Source organism: Microtus oregoni, unplaced genomic scaffold (genome assembly GCF_018167655.1).
Source record: "Microtus oregoni isolate MIOR12 unplaced genomic scaffold, Mior012 000025F_ref0000491, whole genome shotgun sequence".
Lineage (NCBI taxonomy): Eukaryota > Metazoa > Chordata > Mammalia > Rodentia > Cricetidae > Microtus > Microtus oregoni.
This window is the reverse complement of record NW_024543084.1, coordinates 5295607-5315289: the sequence shown is the minus strand read 5'-3', so window position 1 is coordinate 5315289 and position 19683 is coordinate 5295607. Positions and strand designations below refer to the sequence as shown.

Below are 19683 nucleotides of genomic sequence, written 5' to 3'. Positions count from 1 at the left end.
GGAGAGAGTTTTTGGGTAAACAATGCTGGTCTTGAATTCTGGATTCCTTTGACTCTTCCCCTTTAGTGCTAGGTGTATGTCATCACAAGGCACTTGGTATCACACCCAGGACTTAATGCCTATTAGTCAATCAGTCTACCAACTGACCTACATTCTAGCTCTAGGCTAATTTTTGTTTCAAATTCTGAACATTTATATAACTTTCTAATATCATCCCTGCCTGTTATCTTTACTGTCTACAGTTTTGCTGTCAACCTTAACAATTCCCATTTGATTTATCTTTCAAAGAGTTTAGCTTACCTATATCACCTTTAAATTTTACCAGTGGTTCCCCATTTTGTTGAGGGAAAAGGAAAAAAAAATCACAGCAAAATAATCCCTTACTTTTTTAGGGGATAGAGTACAACATGAAGCCTCTACAGTGTCTAGCTACTTTCTCATCAGGGTTTCCCAAAGGTTCACTGAGCTTTGTGCCTAAGGATTCCTCAACTAGTGACCCATTTCCCTCAAGGCCTTCTTACTTACTTACACAGTTAGTACCTCATTAACTACATGCCAGAAGTCAAGATGAACGGGGTCTAATTGTCAAAGCTGTTCATCCATGGTACAGTCCTTATTTGTCTTAACCATGCATAATATTTAGTCACATTTAGATATACTACCATCTGTGATGTACCTTGAACTAATCAATTATCATGAGAAGTTTAAAATATTCAAACACAGAACATTTCAAAAGTCTAATGCCAAACCTAGAAAATGCTATAAAGTTCCTTCAAAATCCTGCATATTAAAACAAAATGGCACACCTACTTTTCTAATTGAAAATGTGAAAAGTAGGCATATACAGTATGGCCATTTATCTGTTTGAACTATGAATGCGTAGTTCTTAATGGGTAGCAATTGAAAGCATCATTATGGCTGCTTGTGTTTCTTTTCTTTCTTCTTCATTATTGCATCACAGATATTGATATTATTTCACCACAAAAACTTTCTGGGTAAAATGAGAACTAGAAAATTCTGAACAGATATCAGTAAAGAGCCGATGTCCCACACTTAAGCATTCTAATGCTTTCAAAGCCCAGAAAGTACTGTTGTCATGGACCTATGCTCAGTTTCTTAATTCTCTATGTATCAATCTTTAGAATAATTATTATTTTCAAACCATTCTTGCATTTATTACTTTGCGATATATATAGAGAAAAGCTTTGCTTCACTCTGACAAAATAATTACTACAAAACTGGATGATGTTTGAAAGATGAATAGACACCTCTTAGAAGAATCCAGTTAGATCCAAAGTTCATTGAGAATTACACTTAAATGAGCACGGTTGTACACAGTGATAATCTCCAGTGCTCTGGAGGCAGAGGCAGGGGATTAGTTTAAGTATAGCAGACACATCAAGCTTCTTTGCCAATAAAAATGAGATTTGCCTCAACATGACGTGGACTCTCATACCCTGGTGACGGCGTGTCTAACTCTGCTCACATTTCATAGGAATAAAAATCTTTGGGAGGGAAAAGGAAATGGTGCACTTCACCAAGAAACCACTGGAGGATCTGCAGAGATACTGAGTGTGTAGGAAGCACACGCTGTAAGAAATAAGCATGTGGTTAAAGCTAACCTCTTTTATCTCCAACTCATGAAGTCATTTTATTTATAAAAGGGGAAAATGTGGGAGAAAGAACACACCTGTGTGATTAACATTGAAGCCAATTTCAAGTGTAAATGAAGCTTTAATATTCCCTAAAATTGCAAAGCTAACTGATAGTTTCCCTTATCTAAGAAAGTGGAAAGCAACATGAACCTCAAAGTAAATACAGCATTAGAGGGGTAAATTAAAAAATAAAAAAAAAATTAAAATGGAACTCTAGAAAAAATATCAACAAAAGAAAATGTAACTTAACCTGGTTTGCTCTGGTAAAATATTGTCCAAAAGTAACTTAATTCACCTTACTTTTCCCAGGTCACAAGTAACCGAGGAAAGTCATAGCAGGAACCCAAGGCACAAACCTGAAGGCAAGAACTAAGGTAGAGGCCAGGAAGGAATATTGCTTACTGATTGGCTCTCCATTGCCTGCTCAGCCTACTTTCTGACACTATCTTGAACCATCCACCCGAGGATTGCACTGCCCATTTCTGATGGGTTATTGCACATCAATCTTTAATTTAAAAGAAATGTCCCAGGTACTTGCCCATGGGCCACTTGAATGGATGCAAATCCTCATTTGAGGTTTCCCTTCCCAGATGACTTTGATTTGTGTTAAGTTGAAAAAAGCAACCAGCACAATCCATCCAATTATTCTTTCTTATATTCAGAATTTGAAGGTTCATTCATGTTTTGTAATATTCTTTGCTGTGCTATCAGCAGTGTATTAAATTTTTCAGAGGCACACTGTTGTGTAAAACAGTATACTACTGAGTAGTTGACACTTGGGAGGTCCAACTGAACTCTGGAACCATCATAAAAGGAAAGTACTGTGAGCTAATGGAATTACCCCCAGTGACTTTCAGTGAAATCCCGAATTGTCTTATTGAATAAAATGAAGGATACAGGAGTGCTAATAATATGACCTGGAGGGTAAGCTTTTTCTGCCAAGTTCTTCACCATGCCTTCGAGCCAACAGTTCATTTCCTATGACCTTGAGCTTTCTCATCTATAGAATGGAAATTATTCATTTGCAAAATTAGCTGTGTAGAGACTAAGTGAGATGACATTTGTGTCATACTAACGTTGGGTCGTTTATCATATCCAATCAGTAAGCCTGACAACATGAATGATGGGAAACTATTTGGTCCAGGCAGAGGCTCAAAAAGAGATGTATTGGGACCAGATAGTAAAGCTTTTTGATGCCCAGAACTTTCTGGGAATTATAATATCTTTTTCTCTTAGCTTAAAAATGCATTTGATTTTTGTGTCAGGGCTAATCTTGGTTGCCAACTTGACTACACCTGGAATCAACTAAAACCTAAGTAGGTGGGCAGGATTTTGAAGGATTTGTTTTTTTTTTTTTTTGATATTTAGCGGTAGATATCCCATGTTAATTCTGGGCCACAGCTTCTATTCATTCTCACTGGCAAGCTCAACTATATTTCTCCAGAGGCATTTCTTTCTTGACATCCAAATCCACTTCTTCAGCATTCCAGAATAGACTCCAAAGCAGGGGCTGTCTAGGACTTCCCTGGAACTCCAGCCCAAAATTGCTACTGCTGAAATATTCAATTTCGTGGACTGAACAACTTCCAAATCCTTAGCCTTTCTAATCCCAGCACTCGGGAGGCCGAGGCGGGTGGATCTCTGTGAGTTCGAGACCAGCCTGGTCTACAAGAGCTAGTTCCAGGACAGGCTCCAAAACCACAGAGAAACCCTGTCTCGAAAAAACCAAAAAAAAAAAAAAAAAAAAAAAAAAAAAAGAAGACATCCATTGTTGGATTGCTTAGGCCACAGCCTTAGGCTAGTCCAAAATAGGTATGTATATGTGTATATATAGATATAGATAGATATATATATATGTTTAATTAGTTCTTTAAGACAACATCAAGTAATATAATTTCATGAGAGCAGAATAACACACATCAGTGTTCAACTGTATGTATATGCATTTGTGGACATACTGCATATAAATAATACTATCAAATATATGATAAATATGCTTATATTCAAATATTAATATTTATCATTATACTGAATTACCTGATTTTGAGCTACTTAGCAAAATAGTTATGAAGAAGATCTTTCACAGATAACATATTAATTCAAAGTCTAGTGCTGGGAAAGATAGGCAAGCTTTTGTTTCTCTTAAGAAAACTTGAACCAATAAGTGTTTGTCTCAGGAAACAGGAATGATTGGAACATTGGATATATTTATAACCCATTTTTTTGCAGTTGACTTTATATTAGATTTAAACCGAGGAGAGTATGAAATGAGTCTTTTAAGAAAATCCCTGAAAAGCCCACCACATTCTCTCAGACCACCATGGATGCAAGTTGGACATCATCAACGGCAGAAATAAGAACTAGCTTACAAGCTCATGGAAACTGAACTCAAAAAAAAAAAAAAAAATAAGCCAAGGTAGTACTACAGAAAATTAAAGAATTTCTAGAGTTCAATAAAAACAAATACAAAGCATATGTATACTTATGACACACAATGAAAACAATGTTCAGATGAAAGTGCATGGCACTGTCTACATTTAAAAAATGGGGAAATATTATACTAGAAATCAATAGAACACCTGAAAGCTATAGAGCAAATAAATAAAAAGAAAAAAGAAAAAAGCACATCTAAGAGTTGCAGACAGGAAGAAAGTTTCAAAGTGAAGTTTGAAATCAATAAGATATAAAGATAGAGAACAATACAAAGTATCAATGAAAAATAAGAGTGATTCTTTGGGAAAACCAACAAAGTAGACAAACCCTTATCCACACTAACTAAAAGACACAGAAAGAATACACAAATTAACAAAATCAGACATGAAAAGGGAATCATAGGAAGTCACCAAGGAAATCTAGAGAATAATATGTGCTCCATCAAACTGGAAAATATAAAAGAAATGGATAGTTGTCTTCATAGGTATCGTTTACCAATATTAAATCAAGATTGGCTAACTAATTTAAATAGACCCTATAACCTTTAATGATATAGAATCGACTGAAACAAAAATTTGGCTGTTATGTGAATGATGATCAAGTTCCAATTGAATGACCAAGAAAGGATAGGTAAAGGGGGCAATCGGGGGAAGCATAGATCCAACTGGGGGTGAGGGAGAGATGGAGGCAGAGAGTGTGGGGAGAGAAAACTCAAACTGGGGCACTTGGGGTTGATGTGGAAATGCAGTGCAATGAAAATGTCCTGGAATCTTTAAGGGTAACCCTAGCTGGGACTCCTAGTAATGGAGCATATGGAGTCTGAACAGGCCATCTTTTTATGGCCAGGCAAGGTTTCCAATGGAGGAACTTAGGTACATTTTGTTGAGCTGTTGACTGAGGAGGTCTAATTGAGGTCCCTAACAACCAAAGCTAATGCTAGGTCAAAAATTTACCTTCTAAAAACTGACAACAGGGCCTCATTGTGGAAAACAAGTTCCACTCAGCTCATGAAAATAGAGAGGTTGAGTTGGTATACACAGGGATCCTTCACCCCTAAATCTTCTTGGCATCAGAAGGTACTACACAGGCTAGAAAAATAGAAATCTAAACCCCAGTTCAGTCACAAAACCTGCTATCTACAAACTGATCTTCCTGCAATATGTTTGGGGCAATGGTGGTACAGAGCATGTGTAAGTGGCCAACCAATGTTTGGGGTAACTTGAGGCTCACTTCACAAGAGGTAGCCCATGTCCCTACACTGCCTGAAAGGCCAGTAAACTGGAGGCTGGGTACCCCGGAAGCCTAGAGTAGAACTAAACATTACTGGGGGGAAAAAGAAAAAAAGAAAAAGATTTCTAATGGTATTCTGCTATACTGATAGATTTGTGCCTCATCCAGTAGTCCTTTTTCAGTAGTTTTGGAAAGGCTTCTCCAAGAAGCACATGGGAGAGGATGCAGAGACCAGAACACCATATTACGCAGAGAGAGTCTAAATTGGAGTCTAAATTTCAAAGAGTCTCTCACCTCGGAGATCTCGGAACACTGAAGATGGTGAGGAAAGCCTAGAAGTCAGGGGATGGAGGAAATCAGGAGAATATGCCCATTCGATGAGCTAAATAAGTCTTACTTGGGCTCCCTCCCAAAGACTGATGCAACAAGCAAGGAGCCTGAATAGATCTGCACATAGTCCTCTGCTTTTATGTTATGACTCTTGGCATGGTGTTCTTTTGAGACTCCTAACAGTGGTAGCAGCTGTACCGCTGACCACTTTGTCTGCCTTGGAGACTCCTTTCCTCCTATTAGGTTGCCCTTCTAACCTCAAGAAAAGGGCTTTTGTCATGTCTTATCATATCTTGTTTTGTATTGCCTGGCTGCCATCTTCTGGGGATCTGTTCTTTTCTGAAGATGAAATGGAGGGTGAGTGGTTCTGGGAGAATCATGAAGTGGGGGTATAGGTGAAGTAGATGGAGGGGAAACTGTGGTGGGGACGTACTGTATGCAAGAAGAATATATTTTCAATTAAAAAAAAAGAAATAAAAACACACTGTGAAGGATCAAAGGGCAGTCACGAGCAGAGGAGAAACAAGAACTTCAGAGGCCATCCACAGGACTGCATAAGGACTGATGGACAAGCAAAGTAAATAGACTACTGTGAGAATGTGTGATACTGTGATGAGGTCTAAAGCCAAACTTTCAAGAGTTCATTGCTGGTTTTGATGCTGCTAATGGCACTTTCTACCAGTCTGTATTAGTTACTTTCTCATTGCTGTGACAAAACACCATGAATGAAAAAGATTATGGAAGAGTGCTTTTGTTATATGGTTCTACAGGTATAAGAGTCCATATGGTAAGAAGGCATGGCAGCAAATGAAAAGTATGGCAACAGGTTCAGGAAGCTGAGATTTCATATCTACAAAGGCAAGAATGAAGCATAGACAGATAATTGGTAGTGGTAGATCAAAGCTATTGATGAACCAGCCTACTTTTATCTTAGGCATAAAAGCTGTCTTACAGTAAAAACAAACTCGGCCCCTTCCTATTTCACTGTTTCTTAAAGATTGAGCCATTCCCCCTCTGTAACCTTAGGTACAAATGGCTCTGCCTTGCCTGTTTCAGGAAATGATATGTCTTACTTCAAAAAGTTGCAATGACCACAATGTAGGGTCTTGCAACCCTACATCTGTTTCAAAAGGTTGATATGTTTACCTTGTTAGACTCTGCTCCCATAACCCCACCTATTTTGTCAACCAAATCACCCATTTAAAAACCACCTACCCCTGAGCTAGAAAACCTTGTTTTGTTCATGTCCACTTATGACCTCTAGAACCCCACCATAAAGGAAGACAGCATGTGTACACACAGATTAGAAACATTGTTTCTGCTTGCTTTAATTAATTTTCCCATGATGATTTGGGTCAGTGGTTTTTCTTCTCACATCTTTTGGATTTATACTATGACTCTCCATGACCTTCCCTACATATATCCTCCAGCAAGACTCCACACCTAAACCTTCCCAAACAATACCACTAACTACTGACTTAGTGTTCAAATGCACAAGCGAGCATATGGGGCTTTTCTCAATGAAAGCACCATATTGTTTTTGTTTTGTTTTGTTTTGTTTTGTTTTTTTTACAAGGCTGCACTCTGGAAAAAAGGCAAATCCTCTGACTCTGTGAAGAACAGGAACCACTTTAGTAGAGTCTCTACCTCTTCCTTCAGGTTAAACTCTGTGCATAGCCCGGGAATCTCTATTAAATATCTTTGATAAAGGGATCACTTCCAAATCAAAGCTAAATGTCTCACTCTGCCCTCTTCAAAACAAATACCATTCTGTGTATTAACATAAGCTGAAGCATAGAAATCAGTGCTAGTTTATATATATATATATATATATATATATATATATATATATATATGGAACTTTATGTAATAATATTCTATTACTTCAGCTCCCTGGGCTTGTCCTGCTCTGGCTTCTCTGGAGGAAGCAGTATGGATATCACAGTGGCTACACTACATATATCTCTCCCTCTATTTGTTCTCCGATAGAAAATACTTGTCCAAATGTCTTAATTAATTGCAGATCCAAATGAGTATGGGCATTATTAGTGAAATAATATTATTGCTCAATTTGGAAAGGTAAGTGCAATCAAAGTCTGTTAAATGGAAAAGTCTTGTATTTTTCTCCATGAATTAGAACTGGATTCCCTTCCTACCATTACAGTCAGAAGCCTGTGCCTTAATGTTTATAAACATCATCTTTAGCCGTGTACAGGTCTCAGCTTTTGGAGGAATGTGTTTCTTATTGATAAAGTCATAGAGGCCTTGAACTCCTTTCAAGTAGTAGGATCATTTCAATGAATATAAGGAGATCTTTTGACCTAGTATAAGTTTTACAACCAGTACTGTTAGAAAAGAGTTGTGTGGAAAGAGGAAATCATCATATCCATTCTCAGACTTTTCTTCAGTTGAGTTAGAAATAAATTTTATCACTTCTGATGAATTAATACTGAATGAACATTCAGCACATTGTTTTAACAGCACTAATATATGACCAGTTGATCTAAATACAGACACATGTCAGTCGTCCGCCTATGTCACCCTTGCGTATAGCTTAAGTTCCCGAAAGGCTGTGGCTTGAGAACCTGTATTCTTTATTGAAATAATTAGGAATTTAAACATTCTTGACTTCTGATCCATCCCTCCCCTTTCTGAGGAGGAAACAGAGGAAGGATGGATCTGGGGGAGGTGAGGGGAGTTAGAAGGAGTGAAGGGAGTTGAAACTATGGTCTGGATGTATTGTATGAGAGCAGAATCTGTATTCAATTAAAAATATAAGATTTAAAAAGATATTAATATTTTATAAATAAAGATATTGAACAAAATGAAAAAAATTACACTTCTCAAATACAGTTTGATTATAATTTTCAGTGTTCTTCACAGCAAAGGTGCTAGATCAAGTTGATAAAATCACACTGCCTCTCAGTCCTCTTGAAACACCTCTATGAAGTGCAGAGGGCCTATAGTTTCAGGGAAAGCAAGTGTGGTCTGGTTTGAGACACAATGAACAGTCCTCAGTGAAGACCCATTCACCAAGCTAGTGACTGACAAAAAGCAAAAAGCTCCAACACAAACCAATAGTGCATTAATTAGATGCTGAATATTGAGAGTTTAGCCAACACACTCATGTACATGTTTAATTCCTGATGGATTTTATAGTTTGGAAATGATTATTGTCATCATCATGTGTGTTCAGGTTCATACATAGACATGTGAGCTGATACATGTCATGGCAAACACGTAAATGTCAGAGGACAACTTTCAGGTGTAGATTCTCTAGGACAGTAAGTATTTTTACCCACTGAGCCACTGAGTCATCTTGCCAGTCTTTCTGAACTTTTTTGTTGTTGTTGTTAATGCAAGTGAATCTGCTGAGAGCTTCTGGAATATCTCTCTGTATAATAAAGTCAGGTTTGATTCTACAAGTTAATTCAGAGGACTGATCCAATCCTTGCTACATGTTATGCTGTCTCCATGTGAGTAATGTTTTACAGCAGAAAAAAAAAGTTTCTTAATGTGTTTAGACATTTGAAATTTTTCATTTGCTTTGGAATTTTTCCTTTGAATGGAACTAAATTTCTGGTTTTCAAATAGTTTGTGGTTTAACTGCGGCATTTGACTTTTGTAGGTAGATGCAGAGTAGATTGTTGGGTCTGTGCATAACCAGTTCCAACTTTCAGTGGAGTTGAACAGTGCAGGAAGAATGTTAAAGAAACTGTTTACTGCAAATGGAATGACAAACACTGCTGAGGTCACACAATTCTTTTACCTCTTGAAATAACTGTTTCTAGCCCTGTTCCATTAATGAAAGCCCGTGTTATGGTTTGTGTTTTGATGTCCGTCCAGTACAAACGTTCTTCAGAGGCATCGAAGTCTATTACAGCAACATCATCGATGTCTGGGACAGTGAAGGCCGTGATGAAGTTTACATACGGATTGTCAATGTCCACTCCTCGGATCTCGGAACGTCTTGCATAAAGAAGAAACTTCTTCATTTCTAGAGAAACAAATTAAAGTAATCATTTTTCTTATATTGTTGACAAGTTAAACACTTTCTAGAAATTTTTAAATAGCAGCTTTTAATGGCTTCAGTTTTAACACAAGAGAATAATTTTTAAAAATAAATCTGGTGGAAACACTATATAGATCATGTATCTTGAAAGTACTCAGAACAAGAAGCTGCAAAACAGGCTAGAAAGATCTTTAGTAATTTAGTTTGAAATGTCAAAGAATTCTCAGTACTTGATTTTAACTCAGCACAGGTAAATATTGCTAATGAAAATTAGGTGTGGAGTTGCAGGCAGATCTCTCTGTTCCAGGCCTCCCATGGCTACATAGTGAGAACCTGTCTCAAAAACTGACACAAACAGAAAACAAACAAGCAAAACAAGAACATGCTGCATATATATACTTAATAACCATATTTCAGTATCTCATAATTGAATATAATTACAATAAAATTTCCTTTTATTAAATGATTTTTAAAGTACTTAAGAATATAACTGCCTTAAAAACGTCACTGAATAAAATTACACATTATTTTTTTAATTCTATTTACGTATTCCTTATCAAACTTAGAGTTCATGTAGTCTCCAGATTTTATTGTAATTTTTTTGTCCTGATATTGGACAGCATTTGGGTACTCTATTTATACTTTTTGGATATAGGAGTTATAATTATTCTAATATGTGCTGTGGTTGGGTTGTTATTATTTTGAGAAATCCACTAGTCTAACATGAGGGTCTATGGTACACTCTTGTTACAACACTACTCTTAATATATAGAGCAAGACAGACTGCCTAACATGCAACTCCTGGATTCTATGCAGGAATCTTAAAATTCCCAGCACACTCTAGTCCCTACACTCTTCATTAGCTGATGGGTGTTGGTCATTTCTCTGTGGGGCTGGATTGTCAAGGGCAATATTAAGAGAAAGTGGGCACAGTGAATGCCATTCCTCTTCAAGTCTACATTATGCATGCACCCATGCAATGGGTATACTACTTGTTGTATAACTTCATCATGATAAAAGGTGGGACATGCTCCTCTCATCAACATCCCAGAGCCCAAGAAAGACAACACCTCAATGAACCTGACATGGACCTCTGGTTTGCTGGAACTTGCAGCTGTCCATCCCAAATATTTGGTATATTGTGTTTTAATAAATAAAGCTTGCCTGAAGATCAGCGAGCAAAGCAATGATACTAGTAGGTCATACAGGCCACTGAGTGGTAGCATACACCTTTAATCCCAGGATTTAAGGAGACAGAGGCAGAGAGATCTCTATGAGTTAAAGGTCACCTTGGGCTATTGAATCTATCTGAAAGAGAAACAGAGCTCACTCAAAGGTAATCTCTGCTCTTGGGATCACATGCCTTTAATCCTAGCACTAGAGAGGTAGAGACAGGAGTATGGTTGGGCAGAGAGAAGAGTATAAAGCAGAAAAGACAGGAATTCCGTGGAGTGTGGAGTATGGAGTCTCCAGGATTCAGAGACAGGGCCTCACCTACTTTTGGTCTGAGGTAGAGGTAAGAGCCAGGGGCTGGCTGCTTTGCTTTTCTGATCTTCGGGTTGAACCCCAATATCAGTCTCGGAGTTTTTATTATTTGTGCTACAACCTTTTATCCTAATTACTGCTTGATGGCCTTTTGTGCCCTTTTATAAATAAACATAAGCATGAATCTGCATCAGATGAGTCTGTTCTTGCCTTATACTAACTGCACCGAATTAAAGCCACTAGTAATAGACTCATTATTTAGCATCTGATAAATGACTCTGTTTTCTGCCCTATGGATTAAGTAACTACAAAGAAAAATGTGTATTTTCATTAATACAAGTGTCCAACCTAAAAGTTGTTTCTTTGTTTATTTTCATTTCCCCTCAGGCTGACAATGCACTGTAAAAGGAACAGGAAATGAAAGCTGGTGAGAACCTCCTGCTATGCAGGTGACCTACATCATCACTTCCTTGAAATGCCCGTATACTCATGCATCTCTCTGTTTTACAGAGATAAATTTTGCTAATGCATCAAATAAGAAAGTAGCAAGAAAAAATGAATAGGGTAATAAATAGAAAATATACCATAGCACATGTTAAGGGATTGTCAGTGTCCTCAGAAATAACTGAATTTTAAAAATGGCTGCCAGCCGTCACAGCTAATGTGTTCTTAAAGATACTCAAAACCTCTTCTACTTCACTGTGAGTAAAATTCCTGCAGAAGTGGAAATATCTCCATTCAGATTTGGCTAAGAACTGTGGGAAACTTACCATAGCAGGTCTTCTTGTCGGAGGAAAGCTTCATTAGGTGGGGGCAGGCACAGGCTGCACTCCTATTATGATTGATGAGACACAGGTGAGAGCAGGGGCCTCTGCCTTCATTGGCTGCACAAGGATTGGAAGCTGCCAAGGACACAGTGAAATAGCGACAGTGAAAAGGGAGAATGTAAGATTGATTCACTTAATGATCCAAAGTAAAGTTTTCCTTGCTGAGACGACCAGGTTCCTATGAGAATGGCAGGCAGTTGCGCACATCACTGGAAGCCTTCATTCCCATATAGTTCACAGCCAAGATAATTTTCTTCATTTTCCCCTCTTATCACAGATGAAAAGACAGTTTGTGAATTAAGGAGAGAAATTATTAGGAATCATTGCTTTGCTAACATAGAATTAATACATGTCATATAACATATACCAATTGTAATATTGAGTTAGACTTCAATTCCCAGCCTGCAGAGTGCTTGGATTCCAACTCCTAGCCTGGTAAGTGCTGACCCCTCCCCTGGGAGGGTCAGGACCACATCCACAAAGTATTTAGGCTCACACCAGAAAAAGGAACAGGTGGTCCCCAGGGTTTGTTTGGGCTCCTCTCCCCGCCATGCTGTCTTGGTCCACCAGAGTTGTACATTTATTAAACACGGGCATTTTAATTTGCTCTAAACTGGTTTAATTGGAGTTCTTTGCATTGGCAGAACACTTTTTCTTAAAATTAAACCAAACACCAGTAAAGTTCAGGTAGATTCTGTCATAAATTTTGGGAGTTCCAATGGATATCTCCATGTTTCTAACCTGCCTCAGACACCGACTCCTGATCTGGGCATACCACTCTTGTGAATGTACCAGGGAACCACTGTAACAGACTTTCTCCTTTTTCTCCTACCTTCCCTGGGTACATAAGACATGCTAGGCAAAGAACCCAGCACTGAGCTACTTCCCCTGTCTCTCTGTCATGAGTTGGGATGAGATTTCATTTAATGCTGTGTGTGTGTGTGTGTGTGTGTGTGTGTGTGTGTGTGTGTTCATATGCAGTGACATGTCTGTGGACATCAGAGGACAATTTGCAGTAACTGATTTGCTCATTCCACCATGTGGGTCCTAGAGATCACACTCAGAACATCATAGTCTGTGGTGAAGAGACTTCACACGCTGAACAATCTCTCCTGCCCCAAAGATTTTTTTATATCAATCGATCAACAGCTATTATTTTCATTCTTATTTTAATAGCGCTTGCCTATTTGTTAAATAGTTTATTATTTTATTGTTAGTATTATTTATTCATTATTACAGAATAAAGTCTTTAGATCTAGGCTACTAAATTGAAGGCAGAATGAGATACCCCTTCTGACCTCAATGACAGGAATTTAGTTTTCAGCTAATGAATAGTACCTTTCTCGCAGGGAGCAGGGGACTGACTGCTCTGGGTAGGCAGAGTCAAGACATACCACCAAAACTATGCAATGATATATTGAAAAATGACAGGCACAGAGAGCTCTCTCTGGTCTTCTCTGTCAACTTCTTCTTTGTGATAGGTCATAAAACCTAGGTCAGATTTTTTGACCTTTCCCTATAGCTACTCCTATGCTTGTCTTGTGAAAGATGCCTTTCAAATCTCTAGAGGAAATGGACATGATTATCTCAAAAGAAGAATGCCAACAGAGCAGCAACAGAATGCCCTCACCTAGAGCTCTCTCCTTCATTCTCTATCTTATTTACCTAGCAATGTCCTTGTTTCATCAAAAGGAGACAAAGTGCATAGCTTGTAGCATTTCTTCTTCATAGATTCCTTGCGAATAAAACTCCATTCAAATGAGTTTATATCTTTTGTTGTTGTGATAGTGCTTTCACCTGTGATACAGGACTATAAACAGTTTATTTCCCATCCCCCAGTAGTTAGCATTAGTGTTATAAGATCTTATGGCACAAAGAAAGATATTGAGAAGACGTGATCAATATGGAGGACATGAGAGAAATTAGCTGTATGCAATAAGCATGTGCATGTTCATCCTACTCCCAACCTGAAGACGGCAAAGCAGGGATTTCCTTTGTACTCATTAAAAATAAATATTTTTTAAAGGGCGAATTAAAATTTCTGAAAAAAAAGTCATCTGCTGAGAAAAATCTGTTAACAAAAGAACCAACAGAAAAGGATAGAGGCTGTGGGCCTGGAGACTCCTCACTGCAAGTGTCTCGCCACCCAAGTTCCCATGCAATCTGTTTTGTCTCACTCTTTAACTTAATTTGCATTAATCAGAGTCCCAAATTGATTGTTAGAGTTATAGAAGCAAATCAGCAGATGTAAAAGATGGAGGTGGAGTTGTGCTGCGGGAGACAGAGTGTTCTGGCAACTGGAGCCAGGGCTCCCAGTGGCTGCAAAGAGAAAGAGAAAACTCAACATCCCCTACACTTGAAAAACAAAACAAAACAAAACAAAAAAGAAAGAAAGGGAAAAAAAGGACTCTTCTTAGAGCAATTAAAAGCAGATTCTTTAACCGTCATTTTTAGGTACTTGATTTCACTCTATTTTTAATTTTTAGTATAAAATAATTCTCTTCTAAGCATGCTACAATCATAAACTCCCCTTTAAAAAATAAATCAACATCTTAAAAATTCTATGTCCTTAGATTAAAATCATATACTGATTTTTCGAGCCCTGTATCTATATAAATGGTAAGGCTATAATGTATAATTCACAATATTTTCTGCTTCACAGCTTGGAAAATCCACAAAGAAATCTTGCCTTCCATTTTAATCTCATTTCACTTTGAAATAATGCTGCTGAGTCTTTTAAAAGTTTCTTTCTTAGTAAACACCTGAGCATAGTTTTCTATTTTAATGGCTCCATTGAAGAATTTGGTTCACAGGGCTCCTTTGTCACATAAAGTGGGGATTAACAGATGGTGACCCGAGAGCAAGTCCAGGCTACTGACCGGTTTTGTGAAGTTTGAATGAATCCATAGCTGACCACATTAATTACATATTATCCACGGCTGCTTTGGTACTGCAAAAAGAGTTTATTGATTTTTGGCAGAGGTTTCCTGTTTCACAAAACCTTCAAATACTTCTTATTCAGAAATGTTTTGTCAACCATTGATAGGAAATAATTAATGGTTTTCTGCCAAATACTATTACAAATCTCTTATCAATACAGAGGTTGTGACCCTCACCAAACACTGCTTCTTTGGATCCGAGAGAGAGAAAGAGGTAACTATTATGGAATGCTATAAGCACTGGGTAGTTTTTTTTTTTTTTTTCTAAATCCCATGAAGTCAAACAAAGATCCTTAGAGATACCAGTGTCATCTCTCCTGATTTACACAGTCTAACAACTGACTAAACTCTCGGTTGTTCCAAACATAGAGCAGTGAGGAAATACGTTGGAAAAGACCCCATTGTTATTGCACCAAGGAACATTATTTTTGATCATTAATGCTTGCTCGGTTCTCTCTGATTCTGTGACCACACTCAGTGCAGGTATGCTCCGTCTTCTACATGGTTGACTGAAGTTACTTTAGTAATCTCTTCATTTCTAGTCTCCATCCACTACAGTTGGTTGTCTTTCTAAAAGGCCTGACAGGCTTGAGGAGTTTTCATGGGTCCCCATTGTTCCTTCACACAGACTCAGTGACCCACTTCATCTGGGATTCCTTTACCAGGTCCACCAATTCCTCCTGGTCAGCTTCCAGCTCTTTATTACTAACTATTATTCTAAGATTTTTTTTAAAAGAATTAACCTTTCTTTCAAGCAATACAATAGTTAAGCTTTGAATCATTTTCCTCTTCTGCTTTATATAATTATTTTTTGTCTGTCCTTAAACTTCCCAGAATTGTATTTCAGTTTTTGGTTTGTTTAATTGTTTCACAGAGATCTGCCTGTTTCTGCCTCCCTCTATGAGTTAATTTATTTTTATTTGTTATTATGCTGGGGACTGAGCAAGGATCTTGTGTATGCTCAGGAGGCTATGAACTTATTTGTTATTGTACTTGTTTTGAGCCTAGTGTACTCTGTGTGATCAACCACTCTATGGATTTTCTTTATTTATTTGTTATTGTACTGGGATTGAACCTACAGTCTTGTGTGTGCTGAAGACTACTGGAGCAAGAAAATTTCTATAAAGCAGCAGGAATAGGAACTGCCTATATTTTAATGCTTTTTAGAAAAAATGTCAATCTTTACACTTAATATTGAATATTGATTATTCAATTAATATCAACTATTAAAACATTGTTACAACCTTATCATTCATTTAAGATGAATTTTTACAAAGCTGAGAAATTATCTCAATAAATATGTTTGCAGAGAAATATATCTATTAATATTTTAAGAAAAGGGACCGTGCTTACAATTAGTACTAATACATACATAATATGCGTCATTAATGTTTCTACTAATTTGCATCATTGGCTAGCAAAATCCAGCATAATTCTGAGCACAAAAAAACCTATAAATTCCATTAAAAGCATCCTTACATCAACACAGGCAGAAATGCTAGCAGAAGAAAGGAAGTATTCCATTTGCCTTATTTAACTGTCTTCAGTTAAATATAAGTCAATATATATAAGTCAATATAACTTATCAATTTGTCAACAGTGGGTGAATAATTTTTTTATAAGTATTGTCAAATTTTTTTCTAGAGTAATATTTTACTGTACCAAGTGGAAGCATTTATTATTACGTCTACTTTTTGAGAAACAGTGTCAATCTTTTTGTAAAACACAATGGATACATGACATAAAAATGGTCAACAAAAACAACGCCCCAAATACCTGCGCATGATGTCTGACTCCTGTCATTTCAGCCTCTGAGAAGCCAAGGCAGAAGGACCTATGTAACTCAGACATTCCTCGAGCTCATGCTCCTTCTATCTTAGCCTTCCAAGTGCTAAGATTACAGGTATGAATCAACCTGCCCAGCTAAACTTTGGTTTCTTTCTTCCTACTCTCAGATAACGATGGTATTAGGAGTCAAAAGGAACTCAAATAGGTTTTCAAAACCTCTAAGTCTAGTACCTGAACTGGAAATCTGTGAATACAATGAGCAGTTAATTGTAAGGGAATTGCTGTCAATGCTTGTCTGAATTCTTTGCTTGGAAACACTGGGGAGCTCAAGGTATTTGCAATCATCATTTCTGTCATTTGTAAAATCTGTTTTTCAATCTTTTAATAGACAGTGAATGCCATATGTTTCAAAAGGAGACATCCTACTGTGATCCTCAAAGTGTTATTCACCAGAAATGAGGGACTGTTGTTTCCCTGAGAGAATACTGCGCCTCTGTCACCAGATTGTTGTAATTCCCCCCTTTACATTAACAAAATACTGGCCATGTCCTGTGTCTTCTTCTGTACACATCGAATGGTTGCTTCACTGAAGCAGATGAACAAGGCAAATAGTGATTCCTGGACACTCCGTGATACAAGCGGGGGCAGAAGGCAGGAGAACATGTCCTGATCACTCAAAATGAACTGAATTTATTTAAGAAACAGCAAGTTGCATTCTCTAAATGGATATAAAGACTGTATTTCCTGAGTCCTGAGAGAATCCTTTAAATTACATCCACAGAAGAAAATATTCCCCATTGTATGCAAGTAAGAGAAGTCAAAAATAAAACATTTTTATTTAAGTAAACTTGCTAAAACACCTTTCTCCAACCAAATAACCACTCCTTTTCCTTAGAGGAAAAAGTGCCACAATATCATTCCTTCTCATTCAATAAGTAATGTGTGGAGTCTTTTGCTTCTGAGTAGATCCACTATACTGGAGAGACATGACACAGTCCATAGACAAAACCATTTCTTATAGTCATTAATTTAGTAGCTCAAAACCTAAAAACCACAATCCCTACTAAATATTACAATTGTGAAGACATAAGGATAGCTGTGCAATATTTTCATAGTTATTAAAAGCAAACTAATTTGTCATGTGGATGTATTTCATGCATACTCTCTGATCTGAGCGTTATGTTGAAGGAAGTATTTAAAGATGAGTTCTTCATTATACCTCTGACTGAAAATTCCGCAGGTTACAACCCATAGAATGGGAAAGAAATGTAGCAGGTTAGGTTGCTGCTTACTGCTATGACAGATGACCAGGGCATTCAAGAAAAGACACGTGGAACTTCAGGTCAAAAATTATGTGCAAGTACTAGCCAAAGAACCCAAAGGATCACTACTTCTGAACCATCAGGTGAGTTCCACGGGGAGAGTAGCATCAGCCATGACTCCTGCTTTACCACACAGTTCCCTGCAACCTCCCAATATGGCAGCCCACGACTAGAGGGAGACTCTGGGTCCTTGGTGTTTTCTTTCATAGTATGTAAGAGGTTCTATATAAAAAGATCTTATAAAAAATGTTCTTTAAAAGTTATTTTAGTCACTTGCTAGTTTGTGTGTGTGTGTGTGTTTGTGTGTGTGTGTGTGTGTGTGTGTGTGTGTGTGTGAGAGAGAGAGAGAGAGAGAGAGAGAGAGAGAGAGAGAGAGAGAGAAAGAGAGAGAGAGAGAGAGAATGCATGTGAGTACCTCTGGAAGCCATAAGAAGTATCAGATTCTCTGAAGCTGCAGTTACAGATGCTAGAACCTGAACTTGGGTCTTCTGCAAGAGCAGGCTATGCTCTTACCTCCTAAACTGTCTCTGCAGCTCCAAATTCAAAGGTCTTAGAAAGCTTCCCACACTTTCTTGTCTGTATGATGTCAGTGATTCAAATTTTAAGACAGTATAAAATCTTTAATTTCTAAGAATAATATTCTAAAGGAGGAAATTTAAAAAGCAAAGTGGAGAAATCCAGAGATAATTAACACAGCCAAGCGCTAGCAGGACCATAGAATAATAGTTAACTTACATCATTTTCTTTACACTCATAGAGTTTATGTGGAAATGGAAATGTTCCCAGATAGTTGACTTGTCCTAAGCACCTACCTTGTGGCTGTCGACTGGGATGGTATATCTGAAGATCGAATGGCTGTGCACTGGTCTTCTGAATCACACTGACATTCTGCCCTGTCCACTTGTTGGCTTTAGCCAGCGTGTTGGTCCTCCAGTCTGTCCAGTACACCTCACTCCCGTACAAAGACACAGCAAAGGGATGTGACAGGTATTCATGTCCTCTGATAATTTCTATCATGTTTGTTCCATCATAGAAGGCAGAATAAATAGCATCTGACCTAGAGAAATATCAGTACACCAATGGTTTATCAAAGTCACTGACAGAGTCCAGTAGATACACTTATACAAGTCAGACAAATGATAGAATAATTAAGTCTATGGAATTATACGTAATATTTTCTAAAGCCAGACAACAATAACAGCAAAAAACTCAAAATAACGATCTCAATACATGATGTCCATGTATTAGAATACTTAACAATACAGTTAGAAACCTGGAGAAAGTAAATGAAAGCACAGAAAAATGTTTTTAACCTGGCATCTGTCCAAACTATCCTTTTTTCAAAGTGGTCCACAGTCAGTCCGTTCGGCCATGCCCCTGTTTTCATATCTTTATAGATGGTTTTTCTCCCAGCACCACTCATAGAGGCAGATTCAATGCGAGGGAAGTTGGCATCCCAGTCGGTCCAAAAAAGAATTCTGAAGAAAAAGAAATAAAGCCATTGTCTCACTCCTTCATTCCCAATGTTTAACTCATGGCTACTACATGGGGAGAAGTTTCCTAGGTAAAAGTTGCAAGAGAAATGGATGTGCATTCTAAGCCAGTGCCTCCAATAGCAATAGACAGACCATGCAAGTTCATGCAGATGGAATTACAACCTGT

General features: G+C 37.7%; 1 protein-coding gene across 1 annotated transcript in view; it reads right to left on the bottom strand.

The window, feature by feature from the left end:
* The window catches only part of Lrp1b (LDL receptor related protein 1B), a 1777071-nt gene that overhangs the window by 560655 nt on the left and 1196733 nt on the right, over positions 1–19683 (bottom strand). The window contains exons 26-29 of the mRNA XM_041674488.1: positions 19335–19499; positions 18834–19078; positions 11916–12047; positions 9418–9645 (exon numbers count right to left, since the gene is read on the bottom strand). Of these exons, the coding sequence (XP_041530422.1) occupies positions 9418–9645; positions 11916–12047; positions 18834–19078; positions 19335–19499 (770 nt within the window). The remainder of the gene's footprint in view (positions 1–9417; positions 9646–11915; positions 12048–18833; positions 19079–19334; positions 19500–19683) is intronic.